The sequence below is a fragment of the Equus caballus genome, chromosome 13, assembly GCF_041296265.1.
Source record: "Equus caballus isolate H_3958 breed thoroughbred chromosome 13, TB-T2T, whole genome shotgun sequence".
NCBI lineage: Eukaryota > Metazoa > Chordata > Mammalia > Perissodactyla > Equidae > Equus > Equus caballus.
Window position 1 is genome coordinate 52206609 of NC_091696.1, and position 22942 is coordinate 52229550.

The 22942-nt window shown below is 60.8% G+C and overlaps 1 protein-coding gene across 2 annotated transcripts; it reads left to right on the forward strand.

Moving 5' to 3' along the window:
- The first annotated feature begins 8692 nt into the window (after positions 1-8692).
- HS3ST6 (heparan sulfate-glucosamine 3-sulfotransferase 6) lies at positions 8693-22670 on the forward strand. Of its 2 annotated transcripts, none has more exons than XM_005615201.4 (2): positions 8693-12971; positions 18073-22670. In XM_005615201.4, exons 1-2 carry the CDS (start codon positions 12559-12561, stop codon positions 18686-18688), a joined length of 1029 nt encoding a protein of 342 aa, XP_005615258.3. In that variant the 5' UTR covers positions 8693-12558; the 3' UTR covers positions 18689-22670. The 2 variants fall into 2 exon arrangements, with proteins under 2 accessions (XP_005615258.3, XP_023472372.2); XM_023616604.2 differs by having other exon boundaries at positions 8693-12941.
- The last annotated feature ends 272 nt before the right edge of the window (positions 22671-22942 follow it).

Below are 22942 nucleotides of genomic sequence, written 5' to 3' on the forward strand. Positions count from 1 at the left end.
AGGGGAGTGGGAGTAGCTGAAACATCAGGAAAGTGCCCGAGGCCTTGGCCCTGCACAGGTCCCCCTTGGGAAAAGCACGGGTTTGCCGTGAATGGCCTGTACCCCGCTGCCAGGACGGGCCTGTGAGGCCCCGTGCAGGCTCGTCTTAGCCTTCCGCTCACACAGGAGTCTCGGGGTGGGCCCCAGGCCTACCTTGTCTCTGAATGACTGTGCGCCCCCACCTTCTCTGTCTGCACCCACCCCCTGGGGTCCAGCTCTGAGCTGGACTCCGGCCCTCAGCAAAGCTCATGTCCACCTCCCCAGGCTGTTCCAGGAGACAGAATGCAAACGGAGGCAGCCCCAGCCGGCTGCTCCAGCCCAGTCACTGCATGATTCACTCTGGTGAAACCCTTCGGGGTGGCCAGAGTGGTGAGGACCTGTGACCCGCTGGAGGAGCAGGGAGGGGCAGATTCCTGATCTCTCAGTTACAAAAGGAGAAACCCTGCCCCCATTTCACAATCTGGGCAGGTGCAACTTGTCTCCTTCCGGCTCAGGAAAGCAGCTATTGCTCCATTTCCTCCGCTGCACAAGGCTGGGGACGCTGGAGCTCACAGGCGACAGGTCACACCTTCCCAGGATACGGTGACCGTACCTTACCGCACATGCTCTGAAGCCCTTACCGCCTGGGAGGGTGGGTGACGTGAAGCTTCCCCACCCCCATCTTGAATCCTCTCTGGAGTAGTCAGGAGACGGTCAATAAACAAACGAAGCCCAGGCCTGCTGTCTGTATTAACAGCATCAGGAATGCTTGGCCACAAGCAGCAGGCTTTGCGTGTTGTTTCATTTGTTCCAGAAATATTTATGGAGCGTCTGCTCTGTGCCAGGTGCCAGCCTCGGTGCCGGGGATGCAGCTGTGAGCAAGACAGAGAGGGCCTGCCCTCAAGGTCCTACGGCATAGTTGGGACAGTCAGTTCATGTCAGTGATGATGAAGGCCATGAGTCACCACTGCAGAAGAGTGACGCTAGAATGTGGGGAGGGGGCGATTATGGGGCTGGTGCTTTGGCCCCAGTGATCAGGGAGGAGGATGCCAAGGAAGGGTCGTCAGAGAAGCAAAGAGAAACAAGGTGAGAGAAACAAGGAGAAGAGCTTCCCAGGTAGCACACAGCATGTGCAAAAGCCCTGAGGCAGCATGCCCCAGGCCCTGCAGGGGGAGGTGCGAAACGTGACCAACGAGAATGTGTGCTGTGCTCCAAAAGAACATGGTTTCCCCAGTTTATATTGACAGAAACCTGGGGAATATGTGTGGGAATGGATATAAGGGCTGGGATAATGGTGGAAGGAAGGTAAAGTTGGGTCAGGTGGAATTTACTGATCGAGCCTCGCTCAGCAGAGATTCGGGCTCTGCTTTGGGCCACCTGAGTGCCGTGGGGGGTCATTAGATCCCCAGGCAGCAGGGCCAAGCGGCAGCACTTGGCTGGCAAAGGCACGGTGGGTGTGGTGACCGTGATGCACCACAGAGTCAGCAGCAGGCAGGACAGTCCTGTGGCAGGGGCTGGTTGATCATGGCGCTCCTACAAGTGACATGGATGGGATGCTGCTCGTCTGTATGAGCAGAAGAGTTCTAGGTCAAGTGAACAAAAGTCTAACTTGAATCATAAAGGCAGAAAGCCATGACCCCTCGATCAATTCCCAGACATGAGTTCATTTACAGACCCAGAACTCCTGAAGGAACTGGAAGCGGGGACCCCTGGAGGAAGGACCTGGCTGTAGCGCCCAAAATGTATATTGTTAATCTCTCCCAGCCTTTCCCAAAGGGACCTCCGCCAGGGTGACTGTGCCCTGGGGAAAGTGAGCAGATGTTTCGGGCTTATGGGACCCGGGCTCTGGACTCATACAGATTCCAGGAGACGCGAATGTCACTGTGGGGTCAGGAAGGATGCTGGGGTTGAGGAGAAGACCCACCACGGCTCCCCGTGCTTCAGCGAAACCCCAGCTGCGTGGCCTTCTGGCCAAGTGTCTGCGCTTTCATATTGTGGGAGCATCCGTTGTATCTCTGGGGGAAGCAGCTTTCTAAGTTTGCTGTGGCTGAACCAGGAAAGAATGCATGTGCAGATTTCCACAGAATTATGGTTCCATGAAAGATTCTGAGGAGATGAGGAAGGCTGCTATCTTTCAGAGTGACTTTGGAATGTAAAGAATTTCTTTGGGTTGAGTTCCATGGAAGTTTGTCATTCATTGACCTGTATTCCTGAAATATGAAACATGAATATTTGGGCTAAGGAATAGTTTCTCTTGATAAATAAACACTTTAGAAAAAGAAAAGTCACTGTCTTAGAGTAGGGCTGGTGGAAGTGGGCTCATGGAGTGGGTCCAGTGGGTCCCCAAACCCATTCTGTGGTCATCTCCCCAGTTCCGGATGCATAATTGGAATAGACATACTCAGCGGTTGGGTGCGTCTGCACAGCAGGAGGAGGGGCCTGCAGGTGTGGGGGCAAAGGTGGCCAGATGAGGTTGGAGGCTGGGGAGGGAGGAAGGGGAGAGGTTGGCCTGTTTGGCCTACTCTCTCCTCAGTGATGGGACTCTGCCCTCCGTTGATCCCAGCACAGGCCAGGGGTCCTTGATCTGGTGTGGGGTCACTGGCCTGTGCAGGGGCTGCTGGCTCACTTGCTGGGTCTTGGCGGGCCTCCGGCTCACTGTGCGATCTCTGGCAGAGCACTTAAATCTCCTCTGTCTGTGGAACCAGTCTGTCTCCTTGTTGGGTGAGGGCAGCGAGAGCCATGGGGGGCAGGGGGTGACAGATGCACGGATTCTGAGAGCACTTTGCTCTGTGGGGTAGATCCCAGACACGAGGCTGCGTTGGCCAGTGTGCAGAGGAAGGCGTGCGGTGGGTGGGAGGGGTCAGCACTGATGAAATGCACCAAGGAGGCCCATGCAGAAGAATCCCACCCTCAGGAGGCACCTGCTGCCGCCGCTTGCCTGCTCCCCGCAGTGTGGCAGCCACCTTAGCTAGAAATCATCTCCATCCTGCCCTGCCGTGGGCCAGCACTGATGGCAGCTGCTAGAAAATACCCTTGGGGCTGCAGAGGATGGGTCCTCCACCCCATGACCAGTTCCTACTTATGTGCAGCTTCTTCCTTCTGGACCCCTCTGTGTCCTAAGCTGGTCACCGGCTAAAGTGGAGCCCGGCTCTAGGGCTGCCTTAGTCACCTGGGGTCATCAGTGGCCCTGGGGCACTGTCCCAGCCCAGCCTGTGGCCCACCCACGCCGAATCTAGCAGCCAGCCTTGGCCAAGGGCAAGCCCACTGTAGATGAGCCATGACCCAGTGCTCAGTGTGTCTTCACAGGCATCACCACCCTGAGTGTCTGCCCTAACCCTAGTGGGGCAGGTGCTTGTTCTGCAGGGCAGGAACGAGGCTCAGAGAGGGGGAAGGACTTGCCTGAGGCCACAGGGTCAGGAAAAGCCTCTGGTCCTCTCTGCTCACACCTGTCCCTTTCCTCACTTCTTCACCCAGATGAGAAACAGTGGCTCTGGGAAAGCTGCGACCCGCTTTTGAGTAGAGCCTGAGGGCAACAAGCAAGTTGAAGGTGGTGAGGGGTGGGGAGGGAGCCAGCTGAGTGGTCAGCAGGAATCTCTTGGCCCTAGCCAGAATGGACCTTGGGATTTACTCACCTCTCTCAGCATTCCTGGCTCTGCGTCCTGGCCCAGTGTGTCCCTAAGAGTGAACTTGGCCCAAGAGCAGACTGGCCTCCTCCGCAAACTGGGCCAACGTGTCCAGGCTGTGTCCCTGGGGCTGTCTCTCTGGGTTCAGAGCCAGGGTGGGCTAGAGGACCTGCTAGTGCCTAGGTGGGCCGGTGCTGGGGATGGTGAGGCTAGTACCATTGCTGGGAGGTTCAGTGCCTGGCTGCCTGCACCCTAGGGACCCCACATCGTGCTGGCCCACGGCAGGCCAGGATGGAGAAGATTTCTAGATATGGTGGCTGGCAAGCAATGTCCTTGGAGGTGTGGAGAGAGAAGGGTGAGCCCCAGGACCCTGAGGTCCCCTCACAAGGAGAGCCCGAAGATGGATGGCCACAGGCAGGGTCTGCCTGTCAGGGGCCGGGTTGGGGATGGGTGTCTCATGTGGAATCATAAATCATAAACCAGCCTCCCACCCTGCTGGGTTACACCATAACCATCCCCCTGCCCGTCCCCCCCCCCTCCCGCCACAAAACACTCTCTGAGAGCCCCGCCCCCTCTGCCCCTGACCGGTGCCCTCTTCCTCGTCAGGTGGAGGCTCCAGGGTGCAGCCTTGCGAGCCAAGGGTTCTGTGCAGGGGCAGACAGTTCCTGGTGCTCTGCCAACACCAGCTAACAGCAGCTGGCAGGCCTGGGCACTACATGGCAGGGCACCCCGGGCAAGGGGATGGTGGAGACTGAAGAAATCTGTCTGGGACCTGATTGATCCCCAGCCGGGAGGGCCCAGGGCCCAGCTCAGAGGCGGGCTCAATAAACACTGTCAGAATGGATGAGTGAATTGACAATGGTTGGGACTTTTGCTCACCCACGGCTTTCCTTTCTTCTGAGTGACAAATGCCAGGGAGAGCTGTGATCCTGGTGGGGGTTGGCCTGTGGGTAGGTCCCAGGAACCCCCATCCCATGCACGCTTGTGGGCAGGGCCTGCAAGCGGGAGGGGGCTCCTGGAGAGGTCAACCAAGCCAGATACCTTGCCTTCACCCCCATATGAGGCCCTGGTAGGAGGCCCAGCGCGATGACCCTCTTCCGAGTCCCTCCGTCCTCAGGGCCGCCTTCCCGCGGAGTGGGCGCAGGGACCGTGTGCAGGATAGGCCGGCAGGGGGCGCGCTCGCTCCGTGATGTGTGTGCGCGGGTCGGGGCTGGGGGCGCCGGGGGCTGGGGGGAGCAGCGCTGCAGTTCCCCGAGGCGCCGCTGGGGCCGCGGCAGCAGCTCCGACACACGGGAGGGTCCCTGGCCCCCAGCGCCCACTGCTGCATCCAGTGGTCAGCGTCGCCCTTCCCTGTCCCCCTGGGTCACGCCCGGTAGTGCCGGGGGGCCGGTGATGGTTGGGCCCCATTCGGAGGACTTCAAGAAAGTGACTGGTGCAGGGAGACTTGTCGAGGCCCGGGGTGCCCCTTCCCCAGTCAGCTGGAGCGGGACAGAGCTGGGGGTGGGGGGAAGGAACAAGTTGTGGACGACGGTGGGGGGACACGGGTGGAGGCAGGAGCTCCCAGCCCCGGCCAAGCCTCAGCCCCTTCTCCAGGGCGACTGGGTGGGACCCACCTGCACTGATGCCCCCACCCACCTCTCCGTGGCCCTTCCACATCCTCAGGTTGCACCTGCACCACCCTGGCCCACTCAGGGGCACCAGGTCCTGGGGTTCCACCTCCCACGCATCTTTGTCCACTTGTCTCCCCCACAATAGTGACAGCTCCTAGCTGGCCTCCCCAACCGGTGAGATCTTTGCACAATAATGATCAGACCAGGTAGCTTCCCTTAGTGGTTCCCACAGGCCCTGCTTGCTCTGGTCCCGCAGACCCCACCTCTCCAGCTTGATTTCCCACTCCATAAATGATAGCGGTGCTGTTTATCATAGCTAGGTTGCTTTCATTACCCACACACCTGCACCCAAACCCCTGCACCTCAGCCTCCAGGCCAGCCAGACTCCATTCTAGAAACATGTGCCTGTGTTCCTGCCTCCTAGAATTTCCTGTTCCTTCTTCTTCCTCATCCCCTCCCCATAGGCCAGAATCCTTCGAGAAGCCTTTCCTGGTGGCTCTCTCCTTCCTCCGCACTGCAGGGGCCCTGGGCTGGTCTGCGAGATGCTGCGCAGACTGGGCTTCTTGCTCTCCCTTTGCCGGTCTCCCTCCCCTCCCCCCAGGTCAAAGAGCTCCTCAAAGCCAGTGACCACAGGGCATTCATCCATTCCTGTCCCCAAATGCCGAGCTCCGTGGGAGGTGGCACGTGGTAGCATGAGATGAATGTAGTCAAACTGCACCGCTTCTGCCTGCTCCCTCTGCAGGGCTGCACAGTCTCAGGATGCATGGGCTGCACATCTGCATGAATGTGTCTGGGGGATGCAGGGACCCCAGGACCACCTATCCCTCTACCCTGGACCTGAGCACTAGGGCTCTGCTTAAGGGAGCTCAGGGGCAAGAAGCACAGGGAAGACTCTTCGTGGGGCTCTGGTGGCAGACGGGAGGGGAGGCTGGGGAGGGGGCGGAGGGTTACCTGCCGATAAGCTCCCTCCACCCCCACCCCTCACCACCCCCAGTGCTTGTCTCCAGGCTAGATTTGTTCCTCGTAAAAAGTAAAAACCGCAGAGACTATCCAAGGTTCAGGCCCTGGCTTCATGTCTTATCATGTTTCATCTCCAACCAGGGCATTTACGAGCTGCCATTGGCTTCAAAGGGCTTGGCAGCTGTGTTGCCGGAGAAGGAGCAGAGAGGAGATTGGGTGTGGGGTCTGCCCCCCGCGGAGCCATCTACCTCTGGCCCTGGGCGCCCCTTCCACCTCTGACTCTGTGGCTTTTTGGTGTCTTGGTCTCGGGAGGGTGGTTTTGGGTTGGGCCCCATCTCTGAGCCCAGGAGCCCCTGGGGTGTGTGTGAAGGTGGGTGGAGGTCAGGGAAGCTAGAGTCAGAGGGAGGACAGCAATGACCGGTATAGGGGTCAAGGATGGAGTCACTGTTCTCGGAGGAGGTGGTAGGGTCAATTTTGAAGGTCCTGTTGTCGGCTTAGGGAAGGGCCTGCCAGGGGTTGCGGGGGGAGGTCGAGGCCCCGGCCCCAGGCTCTGGGTTCTGGGTCTTCTGAGTGCTTAGCCGGACAAGACTGGCCGCATGCTGGTCTGTCTGTCTGTCTGGCCAGCTGTGGGGGTGGGATGCTTCCCTTGGAAGTGAGGGTGATGGAGTGTAGCCCTTCCTGGGGTCCTGTCTGCTGGCCAGCCGGACTTGCTGCCGGGAGTAGGTCACCGGTGTGTGGGAAGAAGCAAATTTAGAGCTTCCCACACTGGGGGGTGGTGGCTGGGGAACGGCGGCAGGCTTCCAAGTGCCCCCTCCCACTGTGCACACATGCCCGTGCACGTGTACACACAGGACATGAACACACGGTCCTGGGCCCTCTGTGTAGCACGGGGTTCCTGAGCTTGCATCAGGCCGCTTGCTCCTGACGGAATGTGCTCCCAGGCACCTTCCAGTCTGTGGGGACCCTCGACAGGGCATGAATGGACAGAACTGGCCACAGAGCCCCAGTGGCCTGATATGGGGCCACTTGGATGATCCCTAGCCTTCCATGATGCTGAGGGGCTTCCAGAGGCCTGGCTTGGGGCTGTGAAACTGGAGGAAGTGGGGATGGGGTGGGGGCGGAGAGAGTCTTGTTTCTGTGGGACCCTCCTCTCTTCCCCTTTTAGTCTCACCCGGAGTACAGGCTGTTACCTGCCCTCCCCTCTTCCAGAGCTGGGATTGCCAGCCTAGAAGGATTGCTACACTGTTATATACTGAGCTGGGCCAGGCTGGTGGACCAGAAGCAATTTGCAGGGTCCAGATACGCATTCTGGGAACCTGTATCCCTGCCATCTTCTGGAGAAGCAGGGGCCAGTGAAGAATGACCCTTTGTGCTGATTCCTCCAGGAAGACCCCAGGGAAGGGCGTGAGGGTGGCGGGAAGTCAGCTGGGGGCTGTCCCTGCACGGCAGAGGGGTCTGGCTCCTCTTGGTGAACCATGTGGCCCTAGGCGGGCTCCTGGCAGGTGTGTGACCGCTTGGGGTGGCTACTGAGCTGGGGAAGCCCTCGCTCCTCCCCACTCCTGGGGAGATCCCTCCTGACACTGGGCATCTTGTCTGCCCTGCAAACCATTTTGTGCCACAGTGTCCTCAGGTCTAGTGGGTCACCCCAGCTGGCTGGCCACCCTGAGACCTGAGAAGCCTTTCCTCTCTGGCCTTGTCCACAAGGAGGACACATTATGAAGTGCTCAGGTCTCCCAGGTGGGAGCAGCTTCAGGGCACCCCTTCTTGTGCTGGAGTCACTGTCACATGTCCACTGCCTCCTTATCATAAAGAGCTCTGGAGCCAGACACCCAGAGAGCTGGGGGCTAGCATCACCTTTGTTTTATAAAGTGGGAAAGTGAGGTTCAGAGAGACTGGACACCCGCCAAGGGCACCTGCTAGGAGGGAGCAGAGCTGGCTTTGAATCAGCCTCCAGCACCAAGAAGTCCTTGCTATCAGCCTTTTGCTCTGCTGCATGCCCTCCCCCAGCGATGGGGTCCTCTCCCCCTTATTTTCTACCAGGATGAACTGGGAACAGTGGGCTTGGGGGGTGGGTGGGGTAGGTGGGAAGACGTCTCTTAGCGACCCCTCCCCAGGAGGAAACCGCATCCTCTGTGTGCTCCGGCAAATCCGGCATCTGAAGTGGAAAAAACCCCACACAAATCAAGGACAGCTGGGCCTGCCCTCGGCCGCAGCCCCCTCCCCTCTGCTCCCCTTGCAGGCTCCAGAATTCTAGCAGGCTGCGGGAGTGGGTGTGGGGGTAAGGGTGTGGCTCTAGGGGAGGGAGTTCCTGGAAGCCCCACATGTGTGAAATTTCCTCCAGTTGTCCCCCATGGAGAGAAGGACTACATCATGTTATTAATCACTTTCCAGGTGGGGCAGCTGCTTGCACACTTTGTCCAGCTGCCTGTGGGAGCCCAGGCTGTGGGTGCCCACCCTGGGGGAGGAATAGTCTTGGAAAGGGGTGGAGAGGGGCATGGGGGAGGGGCCTACATATAGACTCTCTCTATACACACACACACACACACACACACACAGAGTCAGTCACTCAGTCACTCAGCAAACACTCATGGGCACTAACTGTGGTTAGGTGTGGAGCCACAGAAGGGATGAAGACTGGCCCTGTCCCTGCCCTTGCAGAGCCCATGGGTATGTGGAGGTGGAGGAGACAGAAGGGGATCAAAATCACTCACAAAGAAATAATTACAGTCTGTGAAGGGGACACAGACATAGCGGGGCAGCTGGGTCACGGATTTGTGAGGCCAGGCTAAGCCTTCCTCCCAGCATGGCCTTGCTCCCCAGGACTCCCTCCCTAGACTTGTCCTCCCTGTCCCCCACTGCTCTGGTCCTCCTAGTCATCGCTCCCAGGGACAGTGTTTTCCTGGCCCAGCAGCCTGAGCAGCTCAGCCCACGACCTCTCCCGAATCCTTGCTCTTCCGGCAGCCGCCGCATCAACCCTGCCTGGGCCGGGGGTCCACATGAGGTGAGAGGGGAAAGGAGCTCAGGCCGTGCTGGACCCCCCAAACCGAGGGGCCCCTGGAGACATCCAGTTGGGCAGAAGAGATCTGCTGACAACTCTTTCTTCTTGACAGAGGAGGTGCAACCAGACAGGGCAGGAGGTGGGCGACCCTCTGGGGGGTGCAGGGACAGCCACCCACCCCATGCCCCCATGGCCTGGCTTATTTTGGGGCCCCAAAGCCACTTTTCATCATGTAGCTCAGAGAGGGGGATCCACTCTCCCTGGGTCACACAGCAGGGAGCGAGCGGGGACCTGGGGCTGGACCCTGATGGCAAGGGAGGGCAGAGGCAGAGTGGACATCTAGGTGATGACTCAGACATCCTGGGGAGGAAGGAAGGCGGCAACCCTGTGTGTGAGGAGCACAGAGGGGCAGATTCTCAAATCCCTAAATGTAACCTTCAAAAAGACTCTGCATAAAGGGCTAAATGGAGGGTTACTGTCTGGCCCAGCAATTCCACTCCTCAGTGTCCACCCAAGAGACAGGAAACATACATCCACAGGAGAACTTGTGTGTGAACATTCGCAGCAGCCTTATTCACAATAACCAAAAGGTGGAAACAACCTAAGTGTCCATCAACGGACGAATGGACAAAGAGAATGTGGTCTGTCCATACGGCGGAATATTACTCAGCCATAAAAAGGAATGAAGCACTGACCTGTGCTACAATGTGGATGAGCCTTGAACACGTTATGCTGAATGAAAAAGCCAGTTTTAAAAGGCCACCTATTGTATGATTCCACTGCGATGAAATGTGGAGAAGAGGCAAATCCTCTCTGGAGATAGCGGTGCCAGGGGCTGGGGGAGTGGGGATGGGAGTGACTGCTGATGGATGCGGACTGATTCTTGGGTTGATGGATGCATTCTAGAGTGTATTGTGGTGATGGTTGCACAAGACGGTGAATATACTGAAAACCATTGGATTCTACACATTAAATGGCTGAATTGTGTAGTAGGGGAATGACATCTCAATGCAGCTGTTAGTTCAGAGTTGGGACTGAGGTCTCCACCTTACAAAGAAGGAACCGGAGGCTCTGGGGTGGGGGGAGCCTGAGGCCATGTGTTAGAGGAAGGCGGGCCGGACCCTGCGGATGGGTCTCTGGCTCTACCTAGGTTCTTCTCCCCGCCCCCACCCTCTGCCCTGTGCTTTCTGCTGCTGAGCTCCTCCCCACACAGACAGGGATGCTGTCTTCCTACTCCTCACCTGCCCATTACCTCCTCCAGAAAAGCTTCCTCGACCTCCTCCCTCCCCCCACCTCCGGTTCTACCTGCTGGCTGTTACTGAGCGCCAATTAGGGTGCCAGGCTCTGTCAGGTGCTGGGGATGCACTGGGGGTCAAATGTTCCAAGGCTGCCATCCTGGGTGTCCCCAGATTTTCACCCACCCCTCACCTGACAGCCAGATCGTGGGTGGAGGAAGGGCATCAGCTGCCAAACTCTCTGAGCTGACTCTTGTCCCTGGGTGTCACTCCCCACCCCCAGTGTGTCCGGTGTTGTGCTGTTCTTGGTAGGTTCCTCAAGCAGGTGTGTGTGTGTGTGTGGGGGGGGACTAAAGAAAAGGCCTTCTCAGCAGGGGAACAGCATGAGCAAAGGCTACGAGGTGGAAAAGACTATGCCTGAGCCGGGGCAGGGAGATGGAGGGGCCACCAGGGTTTGATGCTGGGATTTGGAGCCCTGAGCGTGGCTGCTGAGACTGTGGGTGGGTGCTGCAGGTGGAATGGGACCCTCCCCAGGATAGCTCTAAGGAGAACTAGGCTGTCTGGAAGAAATCTCATTTTAAGCTAGACCAGAAGAAGAACTTCCTGTGACCCTGCATGTGCCAGCATGCACCCTAGACGGTACTCTGCCAACAACCTGCCCACAGGGCTCTCAGCTGAGTCCTGCCCTGACAAGCAAGTGCAGGTCTGGAGTCTGGGACCTGGGATGGGGCCTCAGTCAGTGGTCTTCACCCCACTGGCTCTGCAGAGGCCCCTCCCACCAGGAGGGTGGTGGAGGTGCCTCTGGGTGGGAACCCTGAAAATGTCTGTTGATCATGGAACCCCTGCCCCTCAGAGGCACCCCAGGCTTCTAGGACTTGTCCAGATGCCGTTAGGCCCAGGAACAGCTCATCACCCAGCAGAACCCAGGGCAGTGGCCTCTGGACACCGGCTGGAGAGAGGCTAGCCTCTTCAGGGAGCAGGTGCCCACCTGGCACCAGCTGCACGGCCAGGAAGGCTGAGGCAGAGGTGGAGAGAGGACACGGTCCGCTTCGGTCTCCACCTGGGACTGTTATTCACCCTCTTGGAGCCTGGCTCTCCTCTCTGCCTTCCTTGTGCTGTGCTGGGGCTTAGGGAACTTTGGGGTGCATAAAGCTCCCACAGAGTGTCCAGGGCCCAGCAGGTCCCATAAGTGTGAATGGCCACTGCATCTCACTGGCCCTCAGAGAGAGCTCCTAGGACAGGACCTGGGCTCCTTCTAGTTCCCCCAGCACAGGCCTCCTGAACCCTTCACCTCTCCCATAGGAGCCACTTTGCCAGCGTCGGAGATGGGTCGCTGACATCCCAGGGAACACCAGGCAGACTAGGCTGCACAGACAGACGGTGTGACACGGTAGGAAGGGTCAGGAGACTGAGGTCTGAATTTCACTGGGCCCTTGGGAAAGACGCCTGTCCTCTCTGAGCCGGTCTCCCCGACTCTAAAATGGTAATCACACCTAGCGAGCGCTCTGCAGCCGCCAGGGCTGTGACCCTGACGAATGGCAAGACAACTGTCAGCAAGGCGCTCCCTGTCCCCGCCGCAAACGTCCCTCTACGTCCCCGGGAACCCCGCTGCGCACTAGGGCCCGGGTCTGCGCACGTCCTTGGTCCACGCGCTCCGCCCGCGCACCTGCCCTCGCCCTCGTCCGGGAGGGGCGGAGATCGGCCTTCTAAGAGCGGCTCCTGGGGGCCGGCTGCGCAGCCCTGTCACTGTCCTGCGTCCCCACCCGCTGCCGCCGCTCCCCGACGCGCAAAGGCGGAGACACCGGAGCCGAGAGGTCTGGAGCCCGGAGTCTCCGAGCGGGCGCGTCGGGGTAGTTTCTACAGCTGGGAGTCGCGCCACGGCGTCCGTGGGTGCCTGTGTGTCGCAGGCGGGGCTGCGGTCCAGGCGGAGCCTGGCCTCTGGGCGGGACGGGACATCCCGGCCCCGCCCCCCGTCCCGCCCCGCGTCCGCTCCGGGGCAGCGAGCCCGCGCGGCGCGGAGTAGAAGCCGGGCGCAGGCGGGCTGAGCGCGACGCGGGCGGGGATGTGCGCCCTCCTGCAGCCCCCGCTCCCGGGCCTGGGCGGGGTGCGACCCGATGGCAGGTAGCAGCGGCCTGGGCGGCGGGGCCAGGGGCGGCCAAGGCCCAGGAACCGGGCCGGGGGCTGCGCTGCGGGCGCCCCGTGCGCCGCTGCTTCTCGCCGCGCTGCTGCTCGGCGCCTACTCCCTCTGCGCCCTCCCCGGCCGCTGCCCGCCGGCCGCCCGCGCCCCTGCGCCGGCTCCCGCGCCCGCTGAGCCGCCCCGCGCCGCCCGCAGCCCAGGGGCGCCGGGCTTGCCGGTGGCCAGAGGCCCGGGCCGCCGGCGCTTCCCGCAGGCGCTCATAGTCGGCGTGAAGAAGGGCGGCACGCGCGCTCTGCTGGAGTTCCTGCGGCTGCACCCCGACGTCCGCGCGCTCGGCTCCGAGCCCCACTTCTTCGACAGGTGCTACGAGCGCGGCCTCGCCTGGTACCGGTGAGCGCCCGGGCCGTCCGCCCCGTCGGCTTCCGTGCGCGCCCTCGCGGACGCCTTCCACAAAATCTTGGTGCACCCCTGGGGTCTCACTGGAGACTCGGCGGGGCGAGGTCTTCGGGCATTGGGGCTGAGGCTTGACTCCAAGGACTCCAAGGACGCGGCCCCCCTGCAGAGGGTTTTACGGAAAGGAGGGGCGGTCACTGGCTGGGGGCTCCCAGAAACTTTGAAAACTTCAGGGAAAACTGGTTCGAGGCTGCTGAGGGGTCTCTGCAAGCTGGAGGGGAGAGGGTGCGATCCCAGCTGAGAAGTAGTTTCAAGCCAGTGGGGTTTCAGGAACGTTAGAAATGCTTCCAGCTCAGTCGCCCTCCCCTGCTGGGCCAGGTTCCCTGCAGCCTCCTAGAAAGCGTCTGCCCTTCCCCGCCCGACCCAATCCTGGTCTTGGGAACAGGAATCCTTCTCGGAGGTCCTGGGGGTCTGGAGAGAGACCGGCTTCTAGAAAGGAGGAAAGTGCCTTTGAGTCAGTGCCCAGGGGTGGCAATTGGGACCCCAGCCTCATGCCATGGGGCTCTGTAGCTGTCCTGCCCCCAGCCTGGGATGGCCTTGGTGTGTGTGGTGGAATGTGGGGGAGCACCCAGCCTCAGCTGAAGCAGCCTGACCTGGTGGCTGGTCCGACCCCAGCCGCCCCTGCTGAGTACTGCCTGCTGCCTCTTGGTTGTGTGCAGGCCCCCTCGGTGCCCTGTCCCTTCCTGCGAGGAGATGAGTGCTTACATGGAGAGTAAGGCACCCTGCTCCTCACAGTTCTCCCCTCATCCCCAAGCTTATGCTGAGCCCCTATGGGGCTGGGGGACCCTGCCCAAAGCCACCTGGTGAATTAGTGGGTTGGGGGGGGGTGTGTGGCAGGATCCAGACCCTTGACCTCCAGGTGCACCACTTTCTCTGTTTCCAGATTCCTCTCTGCCCCACCCTCACTTGTTAACTTGGCCATTTGCACTGAAACTACTTCTGGGTTTGGAGGGGCTCCAGTGAGAACAGGGGGTGCTGGCTCCTGAGCTCTGAAGAATTGCTGCTGTTGGGGGTCCTAGGGACGTTGGGTGATGACCAGGGAGGTGAGTCCATCCTTAGACACAACTGGCTGGATCCTGGCATCCTCAGAGCTCAGGGAGAGAGCACTACTTGGACACTGCCACAGCATCTGAAAGCATCCCCAGTCCCTTGCTGCTGTGCAAAGGGGGAAGAGGAGGGGAGGAGGGAGAGGAGTGTGGACACATTGCTACTATAGCACACAGACTTCGGAGCCGCCACTGACTCGGTGTGCACTCTGACTGCGAGAAGCTGGCGGAGGCGCTGAGCTGGGCTAAGAGGGGCTGCAGGGGAGGCTAGAACCCTAAAAGTGTTCTCAAAGATCGGGGATCTTGAGGCCCCATCCAGCCCTCCCTGGGCACATGCTCCCACTCTGGGGGGCTGGGCTGGGGGGATGAGGGGACTGAGGGGCAGCCAGGCCGGACCCAGACTAGGGGTCAGATCCTCAGCTCTGGGGAGGGGTTCTTGGCACACTGGCTGCCGAGATGGGAGTGGGGGAACTTCAGGAGCATGCTGGGCTCCGGTAGAGATTTTCTCCTTCCTCATTTTTAAAGCTACTTCCCCTGGGGGAAAGAGTGGGTACATAGGGTGCAGGTCCCAGTGGCCTCCACTCCTTTAATCCGGAGCTGACCCCTCATTGGCTGTTGCAGAGCCAGCAGGAGCCGTGCTGGCTGAGCTTCTGGAGTGTGTGTGTCCAAGTGCCCTCGAAGGGACCGTGGCCGTGTGCTGACATGCAGTTGTGGGCTGGGTGTGCTCACAGGTGCCCTGTGCCTCTGGACTTGTCTGTCCTTCCCACCAGCTTTGAGTGTGCAGTGAGCCTCTGAAAAGGCTCACCCCTGCCTCAGTTTCCCCAGCTGCAAAGAGGGCGCCCAGCCCCTGGGCACAGTCTGGCGGCGTTGTCTGCTCCGCGGACCCTGGGCTGGGCCTCCAGTGAGTGCAGAGCCCTGTTCTGGGTGGGGGGTGAGGTGGTGAGTAGAGGAGGAGCGGCCAGTGCCCCCAGTTGTTTCTGGGACACCCGTTCCCACTGGGCTGTGGCCGACCTCACTCCAGGCAGTGCCTCTGGCCCTTCCCGTGGCCTCCGCAGGTGGGTCCTGGGCTGCTCAAGGTTGACCTTGGCCACACTGTTCCCCCTGCCTGGGCCTCAGTTAACTCATCTCTCAGGCTCTTGAGAGTCTTGTATCCTGGGGACTGTGACCCCTGAGTGCTCCACACTCATCCAGGCTCACACTCATTGAGCACCTTCTGTTTGGCAGGTGCTGGGGTCACACAGACACCCCAAAGTCTTATGTCGGGAGGGGGTGCCCTGTCTGGGGCAGGTAGGGGCTATACTTTGACCACAGTATTTTGGAAAAGTGAAAGGAGACAGGAGGGATGCAGGTAGGAGAATCTCCTTGGCTCCTGGGGCAGGAGCAGTGAAGGTAGGGAGTGGGGGTCTGAGTCCACCCACATGGGGGAGGGGCTGGGCTCCTTCGGGACTTTTCTCCCCCTGCTAACGCTGGGAGAGGCTCATGACTCGGGAATCGATGCCCCCACCCCAGCCCCAGCACTGTATGGTTCCACCCAGGAACTGGTTTCTGCTGAGTCCCAGGCCCAGTGGCTGGGGGGGCCCAGGCGAGGTGTGGGACAGAGAGCGGGGCTGAGACGGAGGAGGGAGAGTCTGCGGAAGGATTGAAGCCGCAGGGAAATGCAGACCAGATGAGCAGGGAGGGAGGGTCCTCGCACAGCTTGTCAGATGTTTGCTGCGTGGGGGTCAGAGTCCTGTTCCTCTCATCCTCTCCTCAGCCTCTCCCACCTCTAAAAGCCCCCATCCCCACCCTCCTCCATGCCCAGCCAGGGACAGGCTTCTGAGGCCTGGGGAAGGTAAGTAATTGATCCCAAAGGGCTCAGATCTCAAAGCTGGGGTGTGGCAAGAGTGGGCAGAGAGAGCTGCCCACTCCCCGTCCCATCCCCCTCCCTGGCCGGTGGGGTGCCCCTCCCTCTGCTCCCCTGACTTCCTGGGAGAGGGAGCAGACTGGGTGCTCAACTCCCTTTGCCCCTTGTCTGCTTCCTTGCAGCCCCTCCCCCAGGCCAGAATGAGGGGGTGGGGATACTCAGAACCAACAGTGCCCTGTCTGCATGCCTGGGGTCACCTGGTGCCTGGGGGAAGAAAGGGATGGAAAGGGGGTGGAGGGGGTGGGAGAGGAGGGGTCCCGGAGCAATCAGGGCTGGTTCCTTCCCTGAGCAGGATGATGAAGGGAGGGAGCTGACTTCTGACAGGCCTGGCACTGGCTTCTCTTGGTGGGTCTCCTCGGTGAGGTCCACTGTGGGGTGATAGCCCTTCTTAGGACTTCCCTCTCCTGACAAAAGGGGGTCCCCCTTTTGCAGCCCTGGGCCTCAGCCCTTGGCGTTGTTGCCGCCCAACAACTTTGAACTCATCCCCGGGGAGGGCTGGGTTCCCACCTGGACTCGCAGCTGCCCGAGGCAGGGCGTGGGGTGCAGGGGCTCTGGGAGCAGAATCCATGCTGATGCCCCCCTCCCAGTAGCTGCAGCCCACGGGGGAGAGGGCTGTGGGCCAGCATCCACCCCGGCACTTCCTGCTCCCTCTCTGAGCCCCCACGTGCCTGCCTATCCAATGGGACAGTGAATGGGCTGGCGGGAGTTCCGGCTCACTCTGTCACCGAGATGGGGGAAGCAGAATTGTCCCCCATGACTTGTGTAGACCAGCTCTGCCCAGGGCCTTGTTCTGAGGCGTGGAGGAAGCTCCCACAGCTAGCAGACCATGCAACACCCCCCCCCCCCCCACTCCCTCGAGCCCCAAGCTGGTGTTGGGGAAGCCAGTGGTATGCCTGGGACTCACATATGCACATCCTCCTGTCCTGCCACCAGCTCCCTGCAAGCCAAGCGCCCCACCTGGCCTGAGTTTCCTTGGGAGTCTGAGCAGGAAGAGGAGACTCGGGCCCTGCCTCCGAGGGGCTGGAGTCTGGGGGTCACTTGGGCTGGATGAAACCTGAACTCTGCCCTGTGTGTCACCCTCCTGGCAGGGCCAGTCCTGGGGGCTCTTGCGGGGGTGGGACAGCTCCCTCAGAGGATGGAGGTGGGGCCGGCTGGGCAGAGACCTCCCCTCCCCAGCACAGGTCCCACAGCCTCTGCCTCTGTTGACCTAGTTCCCAGCCCTCCCTGGGAGCTGTTTGCTCAGCTGGCCCGCCACACCCTGCCCCACCTGGCTGGCAGGTGTGGCCTTGGGACACTGCTCAGGGTACCTGGCCTGCCAGGGCAGGGTGCTCAGGATGGGCTTCCCAGGTTTGGGGACGTCAGGGGGCTGTCACCAGCTAACTCCCCCAGAACCTTGAGATGGGGACCATGCTCCTTTCCCTTGGTCAGGAAGAGGGCTCATCAGAAATGCTGCAGCTGGGGCCTTGCCCTCTGGGGTTGCAGCCAGGTCTGGGAGGCTGGGGTCTTGGGCTGGGTCCTCCCGCCACCTCACTAACTGGTTTCCAGCGTGCTGGGCTGTGCTGGCGGCTTTCGGAAGGCATTCTGAGGGGCTCAGGCCCGTGAGAATTAGCAGGGCTGTAATCAAAGGCTCTGCAGGGGAGGGAGGGAGAGCAGAGGCGGCTGCCCTTTGCTGGGGACACTTGTTGATAATTAATGGCCTAATTTAGGGGATGCCATCAGCTGCTTGATGAAAGTGTGACCTGGGGTAATTACAGCACGGGGGCTGCAGGGTGGGGAAGGACGGTGAGCCCTGGGGGTGGCAAGTCCAGGCCACCGGCCTCACAGGTGCCCGTTCTGGGGTGGGAGGAAGAGCAGCTCTGCTGGGGCGTGGGGAGCAGCCTGGCAGGATGGGCCCCCGCTGCCGGTCTGTGCTGGGCTGGTGCCCTCACAGGCCACATCCCGGGCCGCCCACCCAAGCCAACCTGGAGCTTTGGGGCTTCCCTGACGGCGGGGACATTCATCTTGGGTCCCTGAGGGCCAGTCTAGAGAGAAAGGTTTGAGGGGGGCGAGCACCTGCTCACGGCGGCCTGCCCTCCCACCCTTCCCGCAGCAACCTGATGCCGCGCACCCTGGATGGGCAAATCACCATGGAGAAGACCCCCAGCTACTTCGTGACTCGGGAGGCCCCTGGGCGCATCCACGGCATGTCCCCGGACACGAAGCTGATCGTGGTGGTGCGGAACCCCGTGACCCGGGCCATCTCCGACTACGCGCAGACGCTCTCCAAGACCCCGGGCCTGCCCAGCTTCCGCGCCCTGGCCTTCCGCCACGGCCTGGGCGCGGTGGACACGGCCTGGAGCGCCGTGCGCATCGGCCTCTACGCGCAGCACCTGGAGCACTGGCTGCGCTACTTCCCGCTGTCCCGCTTCCTCTTCGTGAGCGGCGAGCGTCTGGTCAGCCAGCCGGCCGCCGAGCTGGGCCGCGTGCAGGACTTCCTGGGCCTCCGGCGGGTCGTCACTGACAAGCACTTCTACTTCAACGCCACCAAGGGCTTCCCCTGCCTCCGGAAGGCGCAGGGCAGCCGCCGCCCCCGCTGCCTGGGCGGGTCCAAGGGCCGGCCCCACCCGCGCGTGCCCGAGGCCGTGGTGCGGCGCCTGCGGGACTTCTACCGGCCCTTCAACCGCAAGTTCTACCAGATGACCGGCCAGGACTTCGGCTGGGACTGACGGGGCCACGTCCTGCCTGGGGACGCTCGGTGACCTGAATTGATGCCCGTGGCCCGGCCAGAGCAGGCTGCGACACATGCTGGGGAGAGAGAAATATTTAAGAGATAAAGTCTGGATTTGTGTTCTACAGGACCTTGAGGACCGCAGAGTGAGGGCTGGAGGTGCCGCCGCCCAGGGAAGTGATAATCATACCAGCTGACTCTGCCGGGCACAGTTCACCCGAGAGGAGTGGGCCAAACCCAGTCCTCACACATCCCTTGAGGTGTGCAGTGAGCTTGGCCATATGTCACAGATGAGCAACTGAGGCGCAGAGAGGTTTAGGGCCTGCCCAGTGACACACAGCTTAGCCCTGGTGACTCTGGAGGCCATCCTTGGGCTCTCTTCTCAGCCCCGGAATGCTGAGCTGGGCTGATCCCATGTTCTGGATGAGGAAACTGAGGCCCCAGGTTGCCCACTTGCCTGGTAGGGCAAGATTAAAGCTGGGTCTATCCAACTCTTCCCGCTGCACCCATGACCTTAACCAATTCTGCATCCTAGCTCCTTGAGGATGCTCCCTCCTAGAAACCTGGCGGAATTGTGGGACAGTGAGCGTGACTGGTGTGTGCAGGAGGTGGTGCTTCTAACGGCCTCCAAGCAGCTCCCAGCACAGCCCTGCACCACCCACCCAGGCACCGCCCACCACAGGCCTCCCGCAGCAGGTAACACCCCCACCAAGGCCCCACCCGCCAGGCCCCACCCACCTCACAGGGCTGTTTGCTCAACGCCCCACCCCAACCCCGCCCCATGGCCCCAGGCCTTCCATGCCCCAGTTCTGCTGTGTTTGTTCAGCTCCCTCCCCCTGGGATGGGCAGGAATGAATGCCCGTCTGCAGCTCAGCTGCGCGCTCAGCTTCAGCTCCCAACTCAGGCCGGACTACTCTCCCCCAGGAAATGTGGGGCCCTCTCAGTAATAACTGTGACCTGCTCCTGGCCACAGTGCTGTCTGCCAGGTGGCCACCAGCTGCCCCGGACAATGACTTCCAGGGCCCCTTAGGCCCAGGCCTGGCGTGCCTCGGCTGCCATGGGCCCTCAAAGGACCTGGCTGTGGCCTCTGTGCCCTAGGCCTTGGGTCCATCTCCGATCCTTGGCGCTGATGTGGCCTTTCCACCCCTGGGCTGCTTGGAGCTGCTCCCTGTCCTGAGCCCCTGGGAGGATTTTCAGGGGAGTGGCCGCTTGTCAGTCACCGCCCCCTTCTCTGGCTGACTGTGAGCCAGTGGCCCCACCAGTCACTGTGGCCTCTGTCTTTGTCACGTGACCCCACCTGTAGTGTGGATGTGGGGTCAGCCGATGTCAGTGTGAGAGGAGGCTCAACAGGAGGTGAGGAGGGAGATAGGGGCGTCTGTCTCCAGTAGCCCGGTCACCTGCCTCTTGTTCCTGCTGGGTCTGGGCCCAGAGGACACTCCGATCCGGAGCTGCCCTGCGGGGCCAGCACAGTCTCAAGGCTCTGCCATTCGGGCCAGGCCAGGGGCAGGTCCCGAGTGACCTGGGTGGCAATGTGGGGGCAGATGTGGGCAGATATGGGTGAGATGTACCCACAGCCTCCTCCAGCTGGCCCAGTTTGCAATGACGAGGGTGATGAGGGGGCACACTCCTCTTTGGGATCCCTGCTGGGGGGCAAGCCCTGGACTTGGCAGCCCCGTCCCCATTCTCCATGCAGGGGCCTCACTCAGGGATGGCAGGGCAGCCCCTGACCCCTGGCCTGGTTCCCAGCCAGGCCATGCATGCTTCTTCTTCTCCCTGGACACACCCTTGTCCACACGTCCACCGTCTCTGCCTGGATGGCTTCAGGCCACCTCTCTTGTCCTCCTGTGGTGAGCTCTCCACATGCACACAGCACGGTAGCAGAGCAGTATCTTCAGGGTAAACCAGATCCCGTTATTTTAAAACACTCCAATCTTCTCCCCCCCATCCCATTGCTTCTAGAATGAAGACCAGATTCCTGACCAGCTGTTAAGGCCCTCTGAGGCGTGCCCCTGTCCCCCAGCCTAGATGCTCCTCTCACCCTTAGCCTCTGTTCCATCTACCGTGATTTTCCCGACCTCATAGCCTTTGCACATGCTGTTCCCTCTGCTTGGAATGCCTTTCCCTGAGGAAGGTACAGACTGAGAGGGAGGCAGACTTAGGACGGGGCAGCTGTGCTCTCACTCCAGGCTCATTTCCTCCCTGCACTTAGAGTCCCTTTCCCGAGCCCGCCAACGTGACCCACTTTTCCCTTCCTGAAGATTCTTGGATGCACAGCTGGGAGCCACTAGTTTGTCTGACTTTGGGGCCCAGGCCCAGCTCGGAAGGCAGACTCTGGAAGCCTCGAGGAGAAAGGGTGAACTGGCTTGTTCTACTTACCCTCCTCCCAGTGGAAACGGGGCCTGACTGCCAGCGCCCAGTGCCAGGTGCCCAGCTGGGCCTCAGAACACACTGAGGGCAGATGTGGTGGGTCCTCCCAGCTGTTGTGGGGGTGGGGCTCCGTGGGAGAGTCATCGGCCTTTAATTAAAAAGTCCCTAAATTGCTTCCCCAGCTGCTCAGTGGGTTTTCCATGTTGGAATGTTCCAGATGGGGTGAGAAGTGCTGATTCAATTACTGTCTTCCTGTTCTGCCCAGTGGAGGAGGGGGCGCCAGAAACCCCTTCTCCCCACTCCAAGCCCAGCCAGACTGGGATGGGGGTGGTGGGGGTGGTTCTCACAGCCCTGGGTGTCCAGACAGGGGCTTGGAGACACCTGGGGAGGTGGCTGCTTCTACCTTGGGGGGTCCTCGCCCATCCCAGACCTTCTGGCCATGGTTGGTGCGGGCTGGGGGCCCATGGGACCCATTCTCCCTGCCCCTGGGGACAGCAGGAGCATTGGGTGAGGACAGGGACAGTGTCCTCCCCTCTGGGCCCTGCACGTGCAGGCTCTGGAAACCCTGAGCAGAGCCTGGCCCAGCAGCCCCGTATCAAGCTGGAGAGGGGGAGGCATCGGGACGCTGGCCTGAAAGTTCTTCCCTGTCATGAATCTTCACTGTAGATGAGAGAGGAGACCTGGAAAGTGCTGGGGCTTCCCCCGTCCTCCTCATCACCTATAAGCCCATCTCCACCCCAGGGGCAGCTCCCCCAGCCTGGGGATCCTGGGAGCACAGCTCTGGGTCCCCTCTGTGCCCTGGAAGCTGTGCACTGAGGGGCTGGGGATTTGCTGACATTGTGAACCCAGTGGCTTGTTTCTGTGGGACTCTCTCTTTCTAGAAGTTTCCTCTCTAGTTGGCAAGGCCTGACTCCTGAGGAATCTATCCTCGGAACCAAAGCCGGGGCAGGGGGGTGGAATGGGGGGCTCAGGGAGAGGGTGAGGGGCAGGGAGTGAGTCGGGGGTGGCCTTGGGACCTTATGAACCCATTTCATCCACCTTAGCCCTGGGGACAGCCTTGGGGCCGCTGGGAGCCATCAGTCCCCAGGCATGGCTGTAGGCAGGTGTCCCCCGCTGCAGGAAGCCCCCTACTCCTGCACCTGGGAGCCTCGTCCTCCTCTGCCTGCTCTCCAGTGCTGAGCTCGCTTTTTGTCTATTTCCTGAATGTCCACCTTATTCTCCCAGCCATTGTCAGCTCCCTGAGGAGAGAGACTGCCCTCCAAGTAACCACAAAAGCATAGCAGCAACTACCAAACACCAGGACACCCAAACGAAGGGAGGAGGGATGAGCGGATGAGGCAGGGAGCAAGGGGGGCTGCCCCAAGAGCACCCTGCAGGGGGCCAGCCGTGCCAGGGCGGGGCAGCAGGCACCTCAAGGTGGGAGGCGGACAGGCCTCAGTTGGTTGGAGGGCTGGTTAAGACAAACTGTGACTGTAGAATAGGCCCTCTGTTTTAAAGGGTGTGCGAATAAAAACTCCAACAATGATCACGGCAGCATTATTCACAGCAGCCAAAGGGTGGAAACAACTCTGTGTCCGGCATGGGTGAACAATAAACAAAGTTTGGTCTCTCCATACGATGGAATATTATTCAGCCAGAAAAAGGAAACAGTCCTGATATGTGCTACAGCATTAGCATCCTTGAAAAAAATGCTAACTGAGAAGACAGACTCCAGAGGTCGCCCGTGGTATGATTCCGTTGATGTGAAATGCCCAGAACAAGCAAATCCGTGGAGACAGGAAGCAGGTTGGTGCTTACCAGGGGTGGGGCGGGGGGAGTGGAATGAGGGGTGACTGTTTAATGGGCCCGGGGTTCCTTTGGGGGATGAACATGTTGTGGAACCAGA